The sequence below is a fragment of the Cydia strobilella genome, chromosome 2 (assembly GCF_947568885.1).
Source record: "Cydia strobilella chromosome 2, ilCydStro3.1, whole genome shotgun sequence".
Taxonomy (NCBI): domain Eukaryota; kingdom Metazoa; phylum Arthropoda; class Insecta; order Lepidoptera; family Tortricidae; genus Cydia; species Cydia strobilella.
This window is the reverse complement of record NC_086042.1, coordinates 10,480,596-10,505,591: the sequence shown is the minus strand read 5'-3', so window position 1 is coordinate 10,505,591 and position 24,996 is coordinate 10,480,596. Positions and strand designations below refer to the sequence as shown.

The 24,996-nt window shown below is 37.3% G+C and overlaps 1 protein-coding gene across 2 annotated transcripts in view; it reads right to left on the bottom strand.

Annotated features, from left to right (window-relative positions):
- Nucleotides 1–691: 691 nt before the first annotated feature.
- Nucleotides 692–24,996, bottom strand: part of LOC134751727 (peroxidase-like) — a 99,851-nt gene continuing 75,546 nt past the window's right edge. For both annotated transcript variants that reach the window (XM_063687173.1, XM_063687181.1), the window contains 4 exons: nt 20,430–20,580; nt 18,595–18,796; nt 12,597–12,705; nt 692–2,335 (listed from right to left, as the gene is read on the bottom strand). In XM_063687173.1, the coding sequence (XP_063543243.1) occupies nt 2,257–2,335; nt 12,597–12,705; nt 18,595–18,796; nt 20,430–20,580 (541 nt within the window). In that variant the 3' untranslated portion in view covers nt 692–2,256. The remainder of the gene's footprint in view (nt 2,336–12,596; nt 12,706–18,594; nt 18,797–20,429; nt 20,581–24,996) is intronic.

Below are 24,996 nucleotides of genomic sequence, written 5' to 3'. Positions count from 1 at the left end.
TTACATAATTTTTTACATGCTTTTTTTCCTTAAGTCTCACTCACGCTTTACTAGTTTTTATAATTTGTTTTAATGCATTTTTTATTATTAACATACTAACCGATTGTACATACAAAATGTAGCTATCCATTAGATGAAAAAAAAATTAAATACATAAGTATTTAAATTTGCCATGCCATGCATTCTTCTTTTTCATTATTTTTCATTTTTTACCACTTTTTTTATTTTATTTGATGTATAAGTAATACGAGTATCCGTAATATGAGTATAAGTAATTTGGTATCCGTACCCAAAGGTTAAAATCGAGACCCTATTACTAAGACTCCACTGTCCGTCTGTCCGCCGTCTGTCTGTCCGTCACCAGGCTGTATCTCATGAACCGTGACAGCTAGATAGTTGTAAATTTCACAGATAATGTATTTCTGTTGCCGCTATAACAACAAATACTAAAGAGTACGGAACCCTCGGTGGGCGAGTCCGACTCGCAATTGTGGTGTTTTCTTCTTTGATGTTATAGCGATAAATAAAAAGAACAACAATGAGAAAATTTCAATTGTTTATTTTATGGCTTATTTATGAGATCACGAGCTCGCTGAAAAACAGACGGCTAGACAAATACATATATAGATGGTCTGCGAAAGCTCAGTAATATAAGGTACCGACGAATCCCTTCAAATAATACAACAGCAAGTAGGTAAAGTATTACTGTTTATTTTCGTAATCAATCATACATACTTTAACATAGGTACTAGACAACTTTTATATACAATAAAACAATCTTACTCGCGAACATGGAATCTCCTCTTTTTGGAAATTGGTTAAAAAAACAATATCTACTTACAGATTATTTTCTTTAAATAGGAGTTTTCGAGTAAGTGTGTTTTAACGAAACCCTTATAGGATCACTCGTCCGTCTGTCTGTCTGTCCGTCTGTAACAGCCTATTTTCTCCAAAATTACTAGACCAATTACGTTGAAATTTGGTACACATATGTATGTTTCAAATATATATATTTTATAATTTTAGGATAAACAGTTTAGAAGTTATTCAAGAATATAAGCAAAACATGACCATTACCCCCCCCCCCCCCCTGTTCTTTACCTGTAGAAAACAGGAAACCTATTAGAAATGTGCAGTCAAGCGTGAGTCGGAATTAATTACTTAGCTTTTGATCCGACCCCTACGGGTTTTTTAAAGACAAAATTGTGTAATGTACGGAACCCTTGGGACGCGAGTCCGACTCGCACTTGGCCGGTTTTTTTATCAATAAATTTAAGAGTCCCCGGCAAGATCGGTTCTCCATACAAACGTAGTTACGCTCTCACGACTAGCTAGATACTCTGAAACTTTCTGTATATGCAAAGTTTCATTACAATCCAACACGTAGTTTTAAAATGAGAACGAAACTCCGTTTGTATGGGAAGGTTACATTGGGCCGAGCTTGCCGGGGACTCTTAATCGATAATTAATAAACTAGATACCTACTTAACACGTGGCGTGCAATAGGTAAATGGTTCAAGATTCATCTTATTTCAGGTTTTTGTTTACTTTTTTTTACAAAATAGCATGTTTGCAAGCCGACCTCGGCTAGTAGGTAATTCTCCATAGACATTTCTGAAGGGTAGAACAATTGGAACACTTGTGAGCACCTTGGTTGCTCCGATATATCTGATGGTGACTGACTGACTGTACCACCTATTTCACAAAAATGCAAGTGGCAAAACATTTACACAAATAAGTTAAAAATATCAAATGGCTCTCACTTGTCATATATAACGTATATTATGTACATTCGAATCTATTTTTAAATTATTAACATGTACTTAATATATTTTATATTTACAACTAAAAAGTTGTTAATTAATATCAAAAATAATCTCTCAATTTGAAAGTACCGATACGAATGCAGCAACAATTAAAACATACGTCCTTTTACATAACAATCAAATGTAGATAAATAAATACTTCCTATTTTTTTCTTGGAAAAAGAAATAATGGGAAGAGTACATATATATTATAAAGGCAAGAAGTATAAATTCCTTAAAACTATTGGCAAATGTTACAGTTGATTTGTTATGTCAAATAATAATCACAACCATTGGGTAACTTAGCGTTTCAAATGTTTCAATAAATCTAGGCACATTAGATACAACACCCCTAAAAGGTAATAGTTCAATGAGGTCAATTGTCAGGTATTTAATACTTATTATCTAACGATATATATATTTAATTTTACATAATTTATTAATCGAATGTTCATTTGAACGATCCGGTGGCATCCTTCCATAACGAGAGATCGATAGCTGGCAAGTGGTCGCACGGCATTAGATGGTTTCTGCGGAAAAACAAAAAGTAAAATCATTATAATTACGTATATAAGTTATGGCCAACGAAAAGTTTCGTACAATGGCATGGATTTTGGTACTTTGTCGTATCGAGCACTAGGTTATAGGTATTCCTCATTTTACTACCTTCTGCGACATTTGCCAAAGCAACGGTGATTTAAAAGCATTTCTACAAGATTAAAAAGTGATAGTTGTGAAATCTTATTCTAACCACATCGATGCAAATTAATCATATCTGTATAAGTAATATAGGGTCAATTTTGTTACGATAATGTGGAATGTTCATAATTGATAAGGCAATACAACTATATATAACTTATTAATGTCAAAAAACATGCGATTGGTGTTCTACAAAGCCTACGAGTATGACAGAGATTGGCATAAAATTCCCATACGAAAACTGTGTGGCAACGGCGTGCCTAAGAGTATAGTCTGAATTTTACTTTCCCGGAATTAATTGTAAACAAACAACTGTCACTGTCAAAGTGACACTAGCAGGCAAGTCAGGGGTTCTTAAAGTAAGGGCTCGCAAAAAACTTAAAAATAAATGTAGGTAAGAAATGACGGAGTTCTGCGGTAGCATACCTTACTTACAAAAAAACCGGCCAAGTGCGAGTCCGACTCGCGCACAAAGGGTTTTGAACCATTACGCAAAAAACGGCAAAAAATCACGTTTGTCGTATGGGAGCCACACTTAAATATTTATTTTATTCTGTTTTTAGTATTTGTTGTTATAGCGGCAACAGAAATACATCATCTGTGAAAATTTCAACTGTCTAGCTATCACGGTTCATGAGATACAGCCTGGTGACAGACAGACGGACGGACAGACCGACCGACGGACAGAGGAGTCTTAGTAATAGGGTGCCGTTTTTACCCTTTGGATATGGAACCCTAAAAATCAATCAACGCTACCTTTTTCAAAGGCGGTTTAAATTAAAGCAATTAAAAGCGATTACAGGAGCATTCAATCTCGAAAGTTAGTAATAAAGATAAATTATGGTTAGCGGCCCGGAACTTGGTCGCCCGGGTGAACTCCATAGTGATACCAGTGCAATAAATAAACTACCCGATAAAAGCAGCTTTTTCTTTTCCATAAATGTACAATATTATAAAATTTAATTTCGTTTAAACAATGTCAATGTTTCTGGAGTAGAATATATAAAGATTTATAATAATTTGTAATCGGCCACACCTATGTTTACATTAATTCTGTGAGAATGAAATTCTGACTATAGATTTCCTCCTATGTATATTACGAATTGTACACAATGTGAGCATTGAGTTGAGCATTATGCCTCTAAAACAGGCAAAATACTAATGGTACGGTCTAATAAGGTAAGGATAACCCATTGTATACCTCGAGGTACGTACTCGACTGTGTATTAATGACCTACTTAACCTACTACTACCTACCTACCTACTTGACCTAATTAACTTAAATAAAACCAATATAATGCATTTTCATCAACGAAACACAGTAATAACATTTTTGGGGCTTATGATTGATGATCAACTTACTTGGGGAGATTAAAATTATAGAACATGTTTGTAAAAAAATAAGCAAGTCAGCATTTGCACTACAGAATCTTGCTAAGTTGTGAGTTTTTTGGGGGAATTCTTTCTATAGAGACGCTGTTTTTATAGCCCCATAAGTTTTTGGCAAAAATTTCATTTTTGGTACAAGCTTTTATCGCTGACTGTACCTTTCTTTCCACGAACAACTAATACTCATCGAGACAATTGTAAAAACCCCAAACACAATTAGGTTGCGTTGTTTTATCACAGAGTTCCTATGGCCACCATCTGTCTCCATCATCAGATCAGCTCGATGGTACCATAATATTGCATTGTCACCCGATTTACATATGTATGCAAATTTTCAGCTTCAACGGAAACCGGGAAGTTGGTCAAATTTAACTTGCAAGATTTGACCCTTACAAACATGTTACATATATATTACATACATACTTACATAGGTACATTGCAAGTTAATAATAAGTTTTTGGCAAGTTTCATTTTTGGTACAAGCTTTTATCGCTGACTGTACTTTTCTTACCACAGGCAACATTAGTTGAATTAGTTGCCTGTTGTGTAGCTTTTATTTATGAATACATATTAATATTCATAAATAAAAGCCTGTAAAAAGATGAAATCGACATCAATTTGAAAGTTTGGCTTCAACGTTAAATCGATAAAAATATCCCATAACAGGAAATATATTTATAGTTTCCCTACCACAAATTATACTCAAACAAACTGATTTTCATTTGTTTATTCGTGTCGTCAACGTCAACGTAACAAGGAGGCGTATTCTGATTGCCATAGCAGGTTATGAATTTGATCTGAATTTGTTATGGATGTGCTGTATCAGTGTAAAAAGTGACATTTCTGGTTGATATGTGACTTTTGACACTGACAGATCATATCCATAACAAACCCAGATCAAATTCATAACCTGCTATTATTACAATCAGAATACGCCTCCAGTGGTTACTATACTTTTATCTACGCGCATATCGTTAGTACCTACTCTAAAATGCGTTCAAAAATCGTAGGAAATGACCAGCATTATTACAACCAATTTTACTATGAGAACTTTCTTATCTGTGGTAGTAGGTAAAATCTGTACTTTAATGTGATTACATAATAGATTTTTGTAAGGTTATGAGTTTAAATTTGGAACAGCTGTCGGAACTCAAGTGGGTCTCTAATGTCTCTATTCTAGTAGCCATAGATATTAAAACAGTTATCGATACGAAACGCAATTCAGTATGTTTTTAGGGTTCCGTACCAAAAAGGTACAAAAGGAACCCCTATGGTGCGACTCTGTCCGTCTGTCTGTCGCATTGCTAAATATTTCGAGAAGTACTAGAGTTAGACCAAGAAAAGTCTGCAACGATTTTGATGGCACACGCAGTGCAAGTGTTATTTATACGTCATAATTTCATAGAAGTTTTACGTTTAAAATAACAGTTGCACTGCGTGTCCTATCAAAATCGTTGCAGACTTTTCTTGGTCTAACTCTAAAGCTATCGATTTGAAATTTGGAATAGTTATGAACAACGCTAACCTTAACACATTGGAAGTGTAATTTTTTTATTATATCATACCTTTAAACGAGCAATTCTTGTATATGGGAACACCCAAATATTCCGAAATATGTTTTCCGAATTTTATAAGCACGATTTTCCTAATTCCGATTTTTTATAAGTCCGAAATATCAAAATTACGATTTTTAAAAACATGATGGAAGAAAATCACGAATGTGCTATTTCCGAAAATTTAAAATCCGATTGTCATTTGACCGAAAGCTTAAAGTTCCGATTTAACACTTTGCCGAAAAAATGTTTTTCCGAATTCTTAAATTCCGAAAAACCATTTTCCGATCGGAAATAAAATAATTCGGAATTCAGAAATTCGGTCTTATGTAACGTCGGAAAAATGAAATTCGTGATATTCAAATGAAGACTCACGTTTTAGTAATTATTACGGGTGCCTGTCGTGCCGCATCACGTTAAATTCGGCATTCTAAAATTCGGCATAATTTTTATGCCAAAAATTCGGCATAAATAAATTCGGCAGAACTGCGACCTCCAAGTAAACGAACTATTGCCAGAAGTGGGTTAGGTTAGGTTAGAACTGCGACCCCCAAGAAAACGAACTGTTACTAGAAAAGTGGGTTAGGTCAGGTTAGAACTGCGACCCTCAAGAAAACGAACTGTCGCCAGAAAAGTGGGTTCTGTGGGTTAGGTTAGGTTAGAACGGCGACCCCCCACAGAAGGGACCTGCTTACAGAAAATGGGTGTGACAAAATGATATGGATTTGAAGGCTACCTTATTACTAATGTTTAAAGCGCAGATTTGTGTAGAAAAATGGTGTTTGTGAGTGTCCATCTATTATATTATGTAAAATAGGAAATGTTAAAAGGCATTTCTGCTTACTTTAACGACGTAAGTACCTTCATGTATTTAACATAAAATTCGGAATATCGTTGTTCGGAAATTAAAAAATTGGGATATTTAAAATAGGAATAACGTCAATTCGGAATAATGGCAATTAGGAATTCGTGATTTCAAAAATCGTAAATGTTAAATTCGGCGTTTTTCACTGTAGGAATTGTTATAATCGGAATTATGTGGTTCGCAATTTAAAATTTCGAAATAATGCCAATTGGGTAGGTAAAGTTTTTTGAAGATAGGTAAATTATATTTTTATCCAATAGTATTCGTCATAACGATCACGGAAATGCAGCTCTTTTATTTTTATTTCGTATTATTTATTAAATATATTTTTTTAAGTGACCGAGATGACGTTTGTGAAATTTAATAGCAGATCAGGCACTAATGCCTGTGCGCGTGATTTAATTGATGAGATAGAAAAAAAAAACGATGTCAACTGTCAGTGTCACTTAGCTGTCATTCAAACCGCGCTGAATGACGGTAGCTGTTTTTCAACTTAATTGTTCCAGTAGTATCGGAGAAAATAGGCTGTGACAGACGGACAGACAGACAGACAGGCAGACGCACGAGTGATCCTATAAGGGTTCCGTTTTTTTCCTTTTGAGGTCCGGACCCCAAAAAAATAAAAAACTTTGCACTGCCGACTTTTTGACGTCACAGCAACTACCCCCACCTCTTTCGCGCTTGTCATCTCATATATTTGTATTCAGGACATCACACTGAATGCACTGATACCAAAAATGTCCATGTTTGCGACGACATGAGCGAAAAGTAACCTAAAGCTTGTTCCGCCAAGCCACTAATATATAATAGTACATTATGATACAAGTGTGCTAAGTTGGTCATTACACACGAGGCGATATTGTGCGCGCGAGCTGTAAGCGAGCGCGCAATAAGAAAGCCGATGTGTGTAATGACCAATGCACACGCGTTTCATACGACGTTTTTCAACACACTTGCGAGAAAAAAAAAGAAACTTTCATATTAATCAAATTTTAATAGTTAAAACAGTTAGTATTGTGTGTTTCATCTGTCATACTCGTACTGCCGGCCGGCCCTCGCTCGCCCCGGCCGCGGGGGGCGCGGCGGGCGGGCCGGCCGGGCCGCGCGCCGCGCACTCGCCTGCGGGCGCGCCCGTGCCCGCAAGTCCGACCAATTAAAGAAGGCTCCCTTTCCATGCATATTATTAGCAATCAGTTAGCTTCTTAACTCAGTCGGATAATATAATGAAAAACCACGAGTGGAATAATACACTGAAAGAGCACGCGTGTTTAATATCTAGGATTATGAGCCAAAAATCGGTGGAATAAAAACGTCGTTTTGAGCAAGTGTGTTGAAAATACATTTTTTGATATTTTCATTTTTAGTTTCAATGGTGTATCGATAGATGGCAGTGAATTTACTGTTGTTACAAAATTTACTATGACAGTACCGCTCTATCTTATTATATCCTCTTTGCTGTTATGTTACGAAAGTAGAATTGTGAAAAGTTGTTTGTAGTTGAAAATATGAGTAGTTTGTTTCTGTAGGTATTTGTTCAAATTTATTTTTATTGCATTATTTTAATATCTATAGTCTATAGATATTTACAGATAGCACTAGTAGCAATGCAGGTCATTTCCCTACGGCTTCTGAACCCATCTTAGAGTACTTATGATATGTGTGTAGATAAAGTAGTGTATGCAACTGTACATAATTAGGCCTTAAAACACTCGTGTGATTCTATTATTTAACCACACTTGTGTTTTAAGGCCTCTCATTATGTATCAGTTGCATAAAATAATATTATGTTTAGATGATTAAGGTATAAGCGTTGTATTTCAAAAATGGAAGTAGTTTAGTGGGGTCCCGAGATATTCAAACGGATAGAAACGAGCAAAAACAAAGAGCCAGCTGTGGGACACGCACTGTAAGATATAAAAGTGGGCCAAACAGCTGACCTGTTTTAATTATGAGGATTTTAAGGAAATATGTACTTATTAGGTACAAGCTTATACACGGTGGCTAAAAAAAAGTGTGTGCGTGTAATCTTTACGAGCGATTGAAGTAAAACTTCCTTGACGATGACGTTTATCGCTATGTTGGCACTTTGACGTGTGTCCTATTGTGCGTCTGTCGCTACTGAGCGTTACTTCCGTCAGAAAATCTGAGTTTACTTCAATATAATAATTTGGGATTATACTATGGGACTTTAGCAATTTTATACATTTTGGCTGGTCCATTTTCTATGGGAGCAAAACCTCCCTGTCAACGGGAATGCACTTATTTTTTCGCCACCCTGTATAATATAAGATTATATTCCGTAAGCAGTTTGGTTCGATAAAGTCAACAAACTAAATCCGATGTCTAAACAATTTAAGACTGAGATTTTCTGTAAACGCACGCCCACAATTTTATATTGAATTTAAAAGTCCAGGAGCGAAACATTTCTATTCTACGTCTGTAGGAAATTGTTTTGAAATTTAAACATTTCTAACCGGATACAGAACTTTCAAAACTGCTACGAACTAAGGGGCTCAACTGACTGGAAAACTTAGAAATTAAATAGCAATCGAAAAAATGTATACATTATACCGATTAAACCTGTCATTGTCCACATTAAAAAAGTCACACGTTTCTTTTGACGCAGAGCAGGCTGAACTCAGATTAGGATAAACAAATACTGATGTAAAACAATATTTCTGAGTTTATGAAAATCCAGTCGCACCATATTTTTATTTGAAATATAAAGAACCGGGCTGCATGGATAGCAATTGCATATAATATAAATATATAATCACAATCCTCAAGCATGAGGGAGCAACCGTAAAATATTATTAGACAAGTTTAAAATACAACTATAAATGTTTAGCTGGTTACAAACGCAGCGTTTATTCGTCCACAATTTTATTGATTCCATTGTGTAACGAAAATTACCCATATTATTAGGGTAAAGGCACCAGTGCTCAGCCATGCACCAGTGGTCAGCCTTTCTTGCTTATTTTTGGCTGTAATTATCAAACCTTTTCTACTTTTCATGTCAAAAGTAGGTGATATTATAGATTGATAAACTATTAATTGAAAAATAGTTTAATTAAAAAAAAATATGTCTAGCATGAACCACAACACTACTTCAAAGAAGTGCTGTCTTCTGACATGAAGGATCATGTGATATGCGCCATTTTTTTGGAGTATCGTATGGTATTTTGATAAGTCGTTAACAGCCGATTATGATATTTTGTTAAAAGAATGTGGACTGTATCACATGATTAATACTTATTCTATCTAAAAAATGAATATAAATCCATATAAAAATAACATTTTTAAGGCGGCTGACTATTGGGAACTACTTTTTTGTACGAAATCCAATAGTCAGCCTCCCTTGGCTGACTACTGGGTTTATGGCAGTAATTTTGAAAAGGTCGTAAATCCAGAAGTCAGCCGGGGGAAGCTGACCATAGGAATCACAACTTTTTTTTATTTTCAAATGAAATCTAAGTCGTTTAGCCAAGCACCTTTAAATATTTACATTATTATGACTTTATTTGATTGAAATAAGTAACTACCCAGTAGTCAGCCTGTGGCTGACCAGTGGACATTGACATCGCGGAACTCAGAACCCACTAATCAGCCGTTAAAATAGGATGGCTGGGCACTGGGTACTTAAAGGCTGTCTATTGGTACACAGGGGGCTGATTACTGGCAAAAACGCACTTTCATTATATTTAATGAAGTATTTCCAAAAGCAACGTTTAAAAATATTTTATTCCTAACAAAACTTAAACTATATGAAATTCTTGAACAGTAAAAACTTTAATAATTCTTATAGGTCAATTAGTAAGCAAATCAAACGATCTTGATCATAGAAATTTCGTAAAAAGGCTGACTACTGGTGCCTTTACCCTATACACGTAATTTACCAGTTTGGTAACATAGTGAAATCCATTGTGGAATCAAATAAAATAAGACTAAGAGAGAAAATAAGACTAAAATAAATCCCAGTTAAAGCTAGTTTTCACTTTTTCACCAAGTCGTTTCGGAAAACTAGTATAAAACTAGTCAGCACGCATTTTTTTGATTTGAATTAGGGATAACATGTGTTGATGTGTACTTTTAACGATCTCTGCTTTAGTGGGCATTTCCGAACGCAACCTAAAAAGTTTTTTTTTTAAGTTCATTCAGTCACCAGTTGAACAGTCAATTGAAGATGTTCGTTATTTCCATATTTTCTCACTGAAATTTTATACTGTTTTTGTATTTTATTGCGATAGTGAAAGTTTATTGTTAGAATACTTAAAAAAACATGGGTGAAAAAGTGATGAAGAAGGACTTACTACAGTTTTTCACATTGTATACTTATGTTCTCACTGCTGCAGCTGTGGTGAAAAGTCGTGTGTAGGTACTACACGAGATCAAAGTTATAAATTACATCTTGTACGCTTTCGAGTCACTTATTACTACGCTCATGATTCTAAATTAGAATCTATATAAGTAGGTGTAGAATCTTTCGCTTGAACGGGACCCAAAATAAGCACTCGAAGAAATATCAAACTTTGCTCTGTTGTTATACAAATAACTATTTTAATGAGTTAATTATTACGAATTCATACTCGTATGCGTTTTTAAACGATACGTTTTGACTTTTTTTCTGGGGTCTATTATAAACCGTCTGCCTCTTTCTTTTTGCTAACGACGGGAAAGGGACAGAACGAATAGAATCCAAGTATTTCAAACTTGTACCTATTCGGTCCATTATAAATAGAAATGACATTCGAATGCAAAGGACACTTGAATGTCATTTTGTCTCACTTAAGCAGCAAAGTACCTTTGTTCGAGCTGCTCAGCTGAAATAATTATTTTCCCCTCACTAGCTAGGAAAGCCGTCTTTTATCCTTTAAAACAAGCGGGGAAAAACGCATTTTATCCACTAGTGGGGAAAGTAATTTGACCTTGGATGGAAAGTGTTTAAGTAGCTTGACAGATAACAAAACGTAAAACGGTCATAATAATGGTTCGTTCGATATTAATTATCATTAAATAAATGGTTTGAGAATTTAATAAAAAATACCAGATTTAGCTTTATTTAATGATTTTAAGTCATAAACCTTAAAATTCCATAATAAACGTTTGTTTTTTAATAATTATGTTAAATATAATTCTGAACGCACAAGTTAAGTCGATGCAATTTCAAAACGCATCATTGACATTTCATACGTCAGAAATATCAACATTGTCAACAAAAATTTTACTTAAAAACTTCTCACGTAAAAGTACAGAATTTCCAGTTTTTTGTTATAATATCGTAAAAAAATGAGTGATTCCAGTCGATGAAGATGATCTAACGCCTCTGGATGTTGCACTTTCCTCGCTATAGTGAGGGGAAAAGTTTTGTGTTACACACGGGTGCAAATGTATTTTACTTCTCGTGTGTTAAAACACTCGCTACGCTCGCGGGTAAAATACAACTTTGCACCCTTGTATAACAAATAACTATTGTTTTACAAGGGGGCAAAGTTGTTGTTTAACCGCTCGTGCTAATATTGACACCCGAGCAAGTGAAAAATCCCAAAATTGAACCACGACGGCACGAGCGTAGCGAGTGGTTTGAAAAGTGGAATTTTAAGCGTTGCGATGGTTTCAAGGTTAAACAAATTGTGCCACCGAGAGAAACACAAAAATTTTCACCACACCAACGCGAACAAAAAACTAACTGTAAAATATCAAACAAAATCAAATCCAATGAATGTTATTAAATATTTATCATTCAAAATTATCATTCAAAATTCAATCCTATCAGCCAACAGGAAACAACTCAAAATTTGCATCAGATTGCTTTGCCACACATGTGGATAAAATGCAACTGTCTCATCAGTTTTTGAAGAATGAAGAGAGCCTTGAAAAAATAATTATACGTTAAATATTCCATAAGTTATTATATTAGTAATCTCTTGGTTCGCAGAATATAGCATTATTTATTTATTTATTATTTATACTCGTAAGTAAAAGGGTATTTAACATTTTTTTATTAATTGTATCAGTCGATCAGGTTGTCAAAGTCTGGTACCCGCACTTTACTGACGAAACACTCCTATCAAAATGGCAATACATCGTGACGTCACCATGTAACGTCGCTTTTGCTTAGTCGTGAACTTGGTTATAGAGCTCGACCACGCTACGTTACCCGCCAAGCATTAGGTGAAGTATGGCGCGGCCATACATTGTACTGCTAAGTGTCCAGTCTGTGCGAACTTAGCTTGATCGGAAAATAATAATAAAAAAGCAATATTTTAAACCCTGAGTAGAACTGACCTTCTTCTAATCTGCTCGAAGGCCTTGGGCTGCATGATGTGGATGCCGTCTGCATTGTCGCACAGCAGCCGCGCCATCGAGGCTCCGCGGCGGATGCTCTCCAGCTGACCTGTTACAGCAAAACATTTTTTAATTGTTTTTTTTTAATACTATGATGGTGGCAAACAAGTATACGGCAGCCTAATGGACAGCGGTTATCGTGCTAACGCGTGTAAGAGTATGAATAGTAGGTACCTATACACTTTTATTTATAAAAGATTTTCTGGACAGGTTCAAGTTTTCATTGCAGGATTTCTCAAATTTCCCTTTATATTTAGTGATTCTGTTTTCACGATCATAACATAATGTTTTGTATCATCTGAACATCAAAATACACCCTCGGGTAGAGAAGATACATTATGTGCATCCAAGGAAAATAGGAGGTCCAAAAAGAGCACAATATATGTGCAAAGTTACTGTGCAACGTACATTGTATACCCATGTACCAGGACTGTTTTGCTAAAATGTACATAGAAGATAATCAAAACGTTTATGTTTGTTGGTTGAAAATATCAATTTTTTTTATGTAAGTAAAATCAAATGCCGTGTTAAAATTCGAAAATGATGACCTAAGATTTCCTAAAAAAAATTTATGTATTATTGTATTAAGTATTAAACTATAACAAAAGTTATTATTTCTAACAGTATTTGATTTATTTTATCCCATAAAAATTATTACAGTGATTTAGTTATAATATTAAACAAAAAATCATGTTATTAAAATGCTACTATTAAAATACTCTGGGGTTAACGATAACTTGCACGTGCAATATAAATATAACTATCGTATCCCAAAGGTTAATAATAAACTTATGGATAAAAGTGCCTACATTGCTGCAATAAAACTTTTTAACAAGTTGTCTGTTGAAATAAAGTCTGTCGAAAGTAAGCAATTTAAAACCATTTAAAAAAATGGCTTATAATGGCTAGTAGTCATCTACAGCATGAAAGAGTTTGACGATTATGATAATAGTGCATGCATGTATTAATTTTGATATTTAGTTATAGGTTAGTAAGGGTACATAATAATATTGTACGTCCGTGATGGATAAACTGTTGGTTCTTAAATGTATTATTGTCAACATCTCTGTACACAGTTATTCATTAAATCTTATCTAAGTTTCCTGTAGAATCTAAATTCCTATTTACGATCAAGCTAGTATAGTTAGTAGTTTTAAGATTATATTGTACCTATGCTCGAAATGGGAAACTGTTGGTCCGATATCTCCTGTGTTTAGTCATCTTATGTATACAGTTAACAAAAAATAAATACTTTACTTTACTTTAAACAAGTAAAATGATAAAGATAATTACACATTTACCTACATAAATTATGTTGTGATTAACGATTATAAGAAGTATCTAGTTATCTACTACGCGGCTATTAATCTATTCTAATTTACACTAGAGTGTTGTTGACTGTTGAAAATAGCCATGGAGTCAAGACCAAATATAAAGGGGTGTAATTGATAAGTGTTTACATGCCAATATTCTGTAAATATATCAGATATCAAAAAACTTTAAACTGACATCGAAAAATTCGTTACCCACTGAGCAAAATTACATCAATTACTTTTTTTGAATAAAATTAGAAATATCCAAAATGTTAAATTTCAATGCCACTGTACATTAAGTACGACGTTCCCTAAGAGGTTTTTATTGTCTACAGATAGAAATATGATTAATTGTTTACATGATTAATCTTTAATAAAGGTTACACAGGAGATCCTCTGGACTTACTTAAGCTAAGCGACAACGCAGCCCATTGGGTAAAGAACCTAACTATTAATTTGTAAATTTGTAAAGCGACCATGAATTGTAATTATGCCATACGACTAAATAAAAAATAAAGTAATATAACTTTTTTTTTTCTCACCTTTGTATGAAAGAGCGAATACCAAACAAACAAGCAAACAAGCAAGCAAGTGTCAAACTTAAAAGAAGGATTCGACACCCAGGTTAATAAATAAACGAATTTTGAATTGAATTTTGAATATAACTGTTTTTAATATTGTCTTCGGTTACCGCGATAGTTACTCATGAAATAAAACTATGAAAACGGATTATATCGCGTATATTGAATTTATAATACATCCCGACGTTTCGAACTCTTTACAGCGTTCGTGGTCAACGGGTGACTGAGGAAAAATTACAAAATGCAAAAATACCCACATACTAAAATAATGAACAATCATAGACTACAAACTTTAAGGCTGGTTGTACATGCAAAATCGGTTCATAAGGCTAGTTATACACTATAATTATTTTTCAAGTAAAGATATATATATATACGCGATAAAAATAAACTATGCCGGCTCCAACCCTACACCACGGACCCGAGAAGATTTAATTCCCTCCTAAATTGTAGGAGGGTATCCCAATATGGGACCGGCAACAAACTCGGCGGGACACATCTTTTCAAAACATCAGAATGTCCAGCATCATCCAACACTACGGTCTCACAGTCTATGTCTCGCTTGCTCCTTTATCAGGTGGACTACAGGATCCCAAGCTGGTGGTAGAGAAAAGCCATCTTCCCTATTAAAGTTTGGATATTTCTTAATCTCAATGGCCTCGCGCAGCATTCTGGGTATGTAACGCTTCTCCTTGGCAAGAACCAGAGGCTTATCAAACTTGATTGAGTGATTGGCTTTATCCATGACATGCTCACAGACAGCAGACCTAGGTCGACGGTGCTTGACATCAGCTATGTGTTCCTTCACCCGAGTGGAAATGCTCCGTTTCGTCTGCCCGACATATGATAGGCCACACTCACAGTCCAGCCTGTACACTCCTGCAGTCTGTAGAGGGGTATTGCATTTTACAGGCCTCAGGAATTGTGACATCTTCTTCATTGGCTTGAAATATGTTTTTATAGAAGCACGCTTCAAGATGTGGCTGATCCTGTCCGTGACCCCCCTGACAAAAGGCAGAATGGCAGGCCTGCGCTCGACTGTGGGGATCTTAATGTGGGACCTCTGGTTGACCCGCGGTATCCTGAGCTCGTTTGCCTGGAGAGCGCGCCTGGCATGCTGGAGCTCCGCGGCCAGATGCTGGTCATCACATATCCTCTGGGCTCTCTGAAACAAAGATTTGCCTACTGTAACAAGTTGACTGGGATGGTGATGCGATTTGCCATTTAAGTACCTATCAGTATGAGTAGGTTTCCTATACACAGTGCGACCTAGGGTGTTATCAGGATTTCTTTTTACCAATACATCTAAGAAGGGGAGAGAACAGTCTTTTTCCAACTCCATAGTAAATTGGAAAAATTGGAATTTAGGTGATCCAAGCTTGGATCCAAGCTTGGATCACCTAAATTCCATCCATAGCAAAATAAAATTTACTATGGAGTTGGAAAAAGACTGTTCTCTCCCCTTCTTAGATTTATTGGTAAAAAGAAATCCTGATAACACCCTAGGTCGCACTGTGTATAGGAAACCTACTCATACTGATAGGTACTTAAATGGCAAATCGCATCACCATCCCAGTCAACTTGTTACAGTAGGCAAATCTTTGTTTCAGAGAGCCCAGAGGATATGTGATGACCAGCATCTGGCCGCGGAGCTCCAGCATGCCAGGCGCGCGCTCCAGGCAAACGAGCTCAGGATACCGCGGGTCAACCAGAGGTCCCACATTAAGATCCCCACAGTCGAGCGCAGGCCTGCCATTCTGCCTTTTGTCAGGGGGGTCACGGACAGGATCAGCCACATCTTGAAGCGTGCTTCTATAAAAACATATTTCAAGCCAATGAAGAAGATGTCACAATTCCTGAGGCCTGTAAAATGCAATACCCCTCTACAGACTGCAGGAGTGTACAGGCTGGACTGTGAGTGTGGCCTATCATATGTCGGGCAGACGAAACGGAGCATTTCCACTCGGGTGAAGGAACACATAGCTGATGTCAAGCACCGTCGACCTAGGTCTGCTGTCTGTGAGCATGTCATGGATAAAGCCAATCACTCAATCAAGTTTGATAAGCCTCTGGTTCTTGCCAAGGAGAAGCGTTACATACCCAGAATGCTGCGCGAGGCCATTGAGATTAAGAAATATCCAAACTTTAATAGGGAAGATGGCTTTTCTCTACCACCAGCTTGGGATCCTGTAGTCCACCTGATAAAGGAGCAAGCGAGACATAGACTGTGAGACCGTAGTGTTGGATGATGCTGGACATTCTGATGTTTTGAAAAGATGTGTCCCGCCGAGTTTGTTGCCGGTCCCATATTGGGATACCCTCCTACAATTTAGGAGGGAATTAAATCTTCTCGGGTCCGTGGTGTAGGGTTGGAGCCGGCATAGTTTATTTTTATCGCGTATATATATATATCTTTACTTGAAAAATAATTATAGTGTATAACTAGCCTTATGAACCGATTTTGCATGTACAACCAGCCTTAAAGTTTGTAGTCTATGATTGTTCATTATTTTAGTATGTGGGTATTTTTGCATTTTGTAATTTTTCCTCAGTCACCCGTTGACCACGAACGCTGTAAAGAGTTCGAAACGTCGGGATGTATTATAAATTCAATATACGCGATATAATCCGTTTTCATAGTTTTATTTCATAACTGTTTTTATTAGTGGTAAAAGTAAAACAATTTTTAAATCAACAATCATTAATAACGGCAAAATTACTGGGCCTTTTAAAGTTATCCCGCCATCGCCGACGAGGTCTGCCGGATCCCCGGTTTGACTCGTGGGGCACTCACTCCGTGGTTATCTTGGCCAGATGTAGCTCAAAACCGGGACGAATGGAAGAAGAGGGTAGAGGCCTTTGCCCAGCAGTGGGACAAAATAGGCTCACAATAATAATAATTAGTTTAGATATTAATAAAGCGTTTTTTGAGATATTTTATATTTACAGAATAATCGCCTGTAAACACTTAACGATTACAGCCTGTACATGCACAGGTACCGTAAAATCAGGTAACTTTAGTCCACAACTTACAACTATATGGTCCAAATTCAGGTTCCAGTAAAATATGTAAAAGTATTTTTCAAATTATGTTGAGTATATATGTAAAAACCGGCCAAGTGCGAGTCCGACTCGCGCACGAAGGGTTCCGTACCATTACGCAAAAAACGGCAAAAAAAACATGTTTGTTGTATGGGAGCCTCACTTAAATATTTATTTTATTCTCTTTTTAGTATTTGTTGTTATAGCGGCAACAGAAATATATCATCTGTGAAAATTTTAACTGTCTTGTTATCAAGGTTCATGAGATGTATCTCATCAACCAGCTCATGACAGGCAGACGGACAGACGGACACACGGGCAGACGGACAGACGGACAGACAGACAAACGGACAGTGGAGTCTTAGTAATAGGGTCCCGTTTTTACCCTTGTGAATTCGATAATACCTGTTGGATAATCATGAATAAAATCAACTGATAGTAAATTGTTCTGAAACCCGTTGTTGGCCGCCTAATTGAATCTTTTGTTTTAATTTGATCACCAAGGCACCGAGGTAGATATTATTATTTAATTTACTGCCTATCAAGGGAAGTTTGTTAAGACAATTGGATTTAAAGTTTGCAAAGGCAATTTTATTTAACTTTTAAATAAGTTATTATCTGATTTCTAAGTATATATCTACTTATATACTTATTTATTATGTCCAAGCAAAGATCTGTTTATATGTCACGTACATACATTTATTTCATTCACTTAAGTAGTTCAAGTCCTAACTATCGCTGGTAATATTGTGTGAAGAATATCTGAGTGAACTCAAGGAAGGCATAAGCTGGCGAGAAATTGCGAAGTGACGACCATGACCTTGTGTGGGAGGCAACACTTACGTTGAGTCGTACTGTAAATTTAATTTCAAATTCTGTAAAGGTACAATGACGCAGAGCTATTAATATTCTATGTGTGTGTGTGTGTGTGTGTGTGTGTATGTGTTCTAAAATATTCTATTCTATTCTATTCTGTGGTGCAGTATCTGTGCTCGTGCTTACTTGGCGTGAAGGCGGTGACGGGGTCAGCGCCGTTCTCGTAGAAGAAGCGGTCGCCGACGCGCGTGCGGTAGAACTGCTCGGTAAGGATGCAGAGGAACGTGGGGCCGGCCTGCGCGCCCGGCACGTTGTGCTCCAGCGAGCCCGCCACCACCACGTCCACGTCCTCGGGGCTCGCGTACAGCTGCTCTAGTACTCGCACGTTCTGAAAAGAAATAAGCACAAAAAATATGTTAACCCTAAATTGAACTTAGAAAGTAATAGATGCTACTTATTCAACCATAGACAAAACCATCACATGAATAAATTGAACGTAATTTTAGATTTAATTTAGTATATACATAATTTAAATTGATTCCATGTTTTAATTAGATATGTTCCGAAAGTTCTTTTGATTAGTTAAAGAAAATAAAATTTTAAAACTGATATAAATTTATTTATTTACATGATTCCATATTTAATTTGAAGTGTATTTGTTTATTTACGTTTAGTTTGGAATATAATCTGGTGTTATTTTTTTTAATAATATACATTTATTACGATTATTGAAAAGATGATAAATAACATTTACATTAATTGTATAAAACAAAATTATGACTACTTATAAAATAAAACGACTAAAACTAAACCTACCTAAAAAAAAACCCTATAACAAACCCTGACCTCTTGGCAAGGTGCCCATCACGCAGGCAGCATTCCCGCGCTGTATCGCGATAGCAAGCCTTTGCGCGAGAAAGCTGCCCGCGCGAGAGTCCCCCGTTGCCTCCCTCGACCGCTTTCCGAGCTCCTTGTGGAGCCCGCGTGCACCCCTGCCCCATGGACCGAGTGTCTCGACACCAAAAGCTACGAATTCGTAGTTGGCGCCGAGACATCCATATTTATTTGCTTTAAAGCGCTCTCGGGCGTCGGCCGCCGCCGCGGCATTTCTGCTGGTTGATGAAATGTAGGACGCTGCCAGCGTACCGGCGCAGGTAGCGTCCCACACCAGTGCACGGCCCATCCTCCAGGGGATCAACGACATCCCGTCGGGGCGCTTACCATCGTCCCGCGCGATCTGAGGCTCCAGAGCAGCGGGGACGCCGGCGCTGACGAGCGCCCTTCTTAAGATGTCGTTGAGTGCCGCATGACGAGATTGGCGGCTGGCGCCCGAAGAGCAGGCAAGTCCATGGTGGCCTAGGCGATCAACGACAGCCCCACAAGAGACGCAGCTGTGGTCCACACAAACATCAGCCCCAACTCGGAGACCGATGGCTATTCGGAGGGTCATATTTACATGAAGTTCAGTGACAGCAGTTCGATCACAGATTATATAATACATAGTTCCTGAATTTTGAATGGAATCCAATTCTAACGTACACTGACATATCGTCTCGCTCACGCCAATACAAGTACGGACAAGTATGAGCGAAATGCACGATAACTAAATGACATCATTTTAATGTAATTTTGATGTCATAGTACGTTCGAATTGACCTATTCATTTCAAATATGTAAATGAGCATTCAGCGAAGAAAGCGGGGACTTTAATAACAATACTTCCGTGAGACACAGACATATTAAATATATTAATAACGGGTCACTCACGTATTGTAAGTCGAAAAACGCTCATGTTTCACTCCGCACTGAGGAGTATCATCAGGAGCTTGCGTTGACGGTGACGGACGGAAGCGGGGATATTTCTGATGTTTTTCTGTAAGGTTGCCAGAGGTGCGCGTGGGTCTGCAACGAGCATGTAACACCTCTGGAGGTGCAGCCGTCCGCGTCCGGTGACCGCTTACCATCAGGCGGGCCATATGCTTGTTTGCCACAGACGTACTATAAAAAAAGGAGCGTCTCACCTCCGGGGATATGTAGTCGGTCATGTCGTGGAAGGTGGCGGGCACGGGCAGGCCGCACGCGGCGCGCGTCGACCCGTAGTTCGCCAGCCCGTGGTCGCGGCCTCGCTGGATGTCGGTCGCACGCAAATCGCCTCCGACCGTGTTGTTACGTCTGACAAACAATCCTTTTAAATTTAATTCATGCATCCCAGTTGCCAAAGCAATTAGGTATAAGTACATACTGTATACTTTTTTTTAATTTCTGTTTTCGGGTATCCGTTTACTACTTACATAGTTTTATCACACCATACCATGTTCATCATCATGAGAAATAGAACTTTATATGCAGAATAAAATACTGGTAGATTGCGCTATTTAAAAACATTTGTCATGGAAATCAGAGAGTTCGTGGTGGTTCTTAAAATACATGACGTAGCACTTGAATGATGATGATGTGATAACCAGGGACCGGACAACCCTTTCCGCGATAAAACCCTTTCAATGGGCAACACTTAAACACGGCTAACACATTGAAAGACTTTCCCTATTGAACTGCAAGCCCATTCATACCCCTACCTTTGACTAACCCTTACCGAAAAGCTAACCAAAAATAAGGCTAGCCCTTAATAAGGCTTACCCTTATCTTTAAGCGCTTTTTATAAAGGTTTCCCTTTGCGTGAAAGAGACAGTATTAGTATATATCTACGGTAGTGTAAGAAAAGGAAAGAAAATTCGTGCCTAGTCAAAGAACGCCGCCGTCGCCGCCGACGATCGCTCGGATTCGAAGTAATGTGTGCTTTATGAACAAGGTAGACGACTTAAATTAGCACGCTTATATGCTAAAAGTGAAGCCCTTTATAAGGCTAACCCTTATAAGCAATATGCAAGGTGTTTGTGAGCGGATGATAAGGGTTTTGTAAGGGTATTTGCGCTACCGATTACTCAAATGTGGTAGCTTTATATAAGGGTTTTTAAAATCAAAACAAAGGGTTTCGTCTGGCAAAGGGTATGGTGAGTTAAGCCTTATGCAATACCCTTATAAAACCCCGATAAGGGATAGCGGGCCGGTCCCTGGTGATAACAGCACTTTATGTTGACCCAGCATCAGGATCATTTACTTCACTAAATACAATAATATTTTTTGACGTACGAGCATATGTAGCTTTATAACACCGTATCTACATACTCGTGTTCAGGCGATTGTTTCCTGCTCACACGAGTGTTTAAATAAAAAGTATGGAACAAGGGTTTATTTATTTTAATATTGTCTTCGGTTACCGCGATAGTTACTCGTGAACGCTGTAAAGAGTTCGAAACGTCGGGATGTATTATAAATTCAATATACGTGATATAATCCGTTTTCATAGTTTTATTTCAAGGGTAAATAAACCCTTGAAATATATAAATATCATCTCTAAATTATTACCAAATAATTGTACGTAATAAGCCGTGTTTGGCAGATCGTTTGTGAGAAATGACTAGATTGGTATAGATTAGGCCCTTCGCTAACAGTTGTGACCCAATTAAAACTTAACAAGTCTATTTTTTTCGAGTGTAGGTTAGAAAGCCTTTTAATTATTTCGAGTGTATAATTAAAAGTTTTCAGGACATGTTTCCAATTAGTTGAGAGTTATTGAGGAACGAAAAATATGTCTTAAATTGATCGGCAACTCCCTTATTAGCTTGGACTCGTATTGCGGGATGCTCAGACATAAGATAAAGGGGTAATCGAATTATCGGTTAGAACCTCGCTAAGCGCCCTTGGAAGTATTCAGTTTATTTGAAAGCGATAGGGTTAGGTAACAAAGAAAGAATACTACACAAAAGCGGGTACCTATGAGGTATTCAATTAATCATCTTCTGAGTGAATTTTCCTTAAAAAAACCGGCCAAGTGCGAGTCGGACTCGCGTTCCAAGGGTTCCGTACATTACACAATTTAAAAAATGTATTTTTTATGTGAAATGTCTTTAAAAAACCCGTAGGGGTCGGATAAAAAACTAAGTAATTAAGTCCAACTCACGCTTGACTGCACATTTCTAATAGGTGTATTTTTTATTTTGTGTATTTTTTTCAAAATTTTTGACCCAGTAGTTTTGGAGAGAAAGGGGGAATGGTCATTTTTGCCAGTTTTCTTGAATAACTCCTAAACTATTTATCGTAAAATTATAAAAAAAAATTGAGATTCTCACAATGAGCTCTCTTATTTGATATGTAACACGATATAGTTTGACAAACTTTATTTTTATTTTTCTCATTTACCCCCCAAAAGTGGCCCCCGTGTTTAAAATTTATTTATTTACGTTACATGTCCATCTTTGGGTCACAAACTTACATATGCGTACCAAATTTCAACTTAATTGGTCCAGTAGTTTCGGAGAAAATAGGCTGTGACAGACGGACAGACAGACAGACGCACGAGTGATACTATAAGGGTTCCGTTTTTTCCTTTTGAGGTACGGAACCCCAAAAACACCAGAATGTCTAAAACTTAGCTAAATTACTTAAACCTTAGCCAGGCCTGACATTTTTTAAATTTTTAATACTGAATACGGTAGATAACAGGTAGTACTTATAAGTAGGTAGTATTATCATTGCTGGGTCCGAACGCTCGGCAGCTGTTCATTAGTGGAGTCTAGAGTGATAAGGCAACGGAGGTTTGTAAAATCGGTTAATAATCGGAATAAACAAATAATATTTTAAAGGAACATGAAACACTAAGCCGAATTTGGTTTTTAAATAAACCACGAGCTAGAGAAAGACGTCGATAATTTCCATAAAAAAAGCTTGCATACGTCCTGTGCACAAGCATTAATATCTAGTATGAGTAGTTTCCTTATTTATGCAGACTAAATGACAGGCGTATAGCGACATCTTGACATCGTCCACGTCGTGCGTCCGATATAGCTCCTCTTACTGCAGCTAGGTAGTAGGGTTACCAGATGTCCCGAATAATTGGACACGTTCCGATTTTCAGCCTTTCAATTCGGTCATGTCCCGAAATTTGGGCGGAAATCTAATTCGGGACAGAAAATTGTCGTATTCTGATTGTCTTACAATCAGAATACGTTTCCTTCTCCCCTGAACTTTGAATGTAGTTGTCCCGTAAAATCGGAAATATAATATGATCTGGTAACTCTATTAGTCAGTAGGCAGCTCTGCCGTGTCAGACGTATCTCTGCTATCTCAAAAAACACAGTTTTGAGTAAATCGACTTTAAAGTTTTTGGTGAGCGTGAAAACTAATAAACTCATATATTTCGTGAGTTTATTGAGTTAAGTAATTTTTAATATGTGTTTTGTGTTTCAATAGACGTGAAGAATAATATTTCTTTACTTTTTTTTGTAAAAGTACATAGTTATTGAAATAAACGCATAAACATAGTTTGGCGTAACCACTGTTTCATACATTTGGTGGTTGCGCGTAACTATGTTAACTTAAAGTTAGACGAGTTCGTTGTATGAGCGCTCATACTATTTCGCGTGGCCACGGCTCGCGGGATTATTGAGGTTTTCGTTTATCTAAAGTTAGAAGACTACATTGTATCAACTTCTAGTAAAACGTGTAACCAGGGCATGGGGAATATTGAGGTGGTCACGCGTAGTTCTTTTATCTTAAGTTGTAATAGTTCGTTGTATTAGTGCTCCTAGTAAAACGCGTAACCAGACTACACAAGATAATCCATTTTATAATGTGCTAACTCACATTACATACAAGGAGCCCGATTTCCATCAGTCCTTACATCATTGGTTATAAAGTAGATCAATCGATTGGTGGCAAGAGCCTTATGTTTAATAGCGTATGCATGTTTTGCGTGTATGTATGTATGTATGTGTGTGTTTGTTTGTATGTACTTTATTTAATATTGAATCCCAGTAAGTGTAAAAGGCGGAATTAACGGCAGAAGGTCAGTTACTCCAAAATTTTTAGCCGCCTTAAAAAAAGGTTCTCAGTTTGACCCGTATGTTTGTCCGCGATTATCTCGCGTTTGGCTGAACCGATTTTGATGCGGTTTTCAGAAAAGTGTTTATTACATTCTGGAGAAGGTTTTAGTATACATAGAGCTGAGCTGATGCTGAATCCCGGCTGTACCTAGTGGAACTCAGGTTTGGTGCAACATAGGCACACGCTGTTTTGGTCATCCAACACGTCTTAATGAGCACTTGGGGGAGCAGTACCCAAGATAAAGCTGATGCTGAACCCTGGCTGTACCTAGTGGAGCTCAGGTTAGGTGCAACGTAGGCAAACGCTCTTTTGGTCATCCGATACGCCTTGATGAGCACTTGGGAGAGCAGTACCCAAGATAGAGCTGATGCTGAACCCCGGCTGTACCTATTGGAACTCAGGTTTGGTGTAACATAGGCAAACGCTGTTTTGGTCATCCGACACGCCTTGATGAGCACTTGGGAGAGCTGTACCTAATAGTGGAACTCAGGTTTGGTGCAACGTAGACAAACGCTGTTTTGGTTATCCGACACGCCTTGATGAGCACTTGGGAGAGCGGTACCCAAGATAGAGCTGATGCTGAACCCCGGCTGTACCTAGTGGAACTCAAGTTTGGTGTAACATAGGCACACGCTGTTTTGGTCA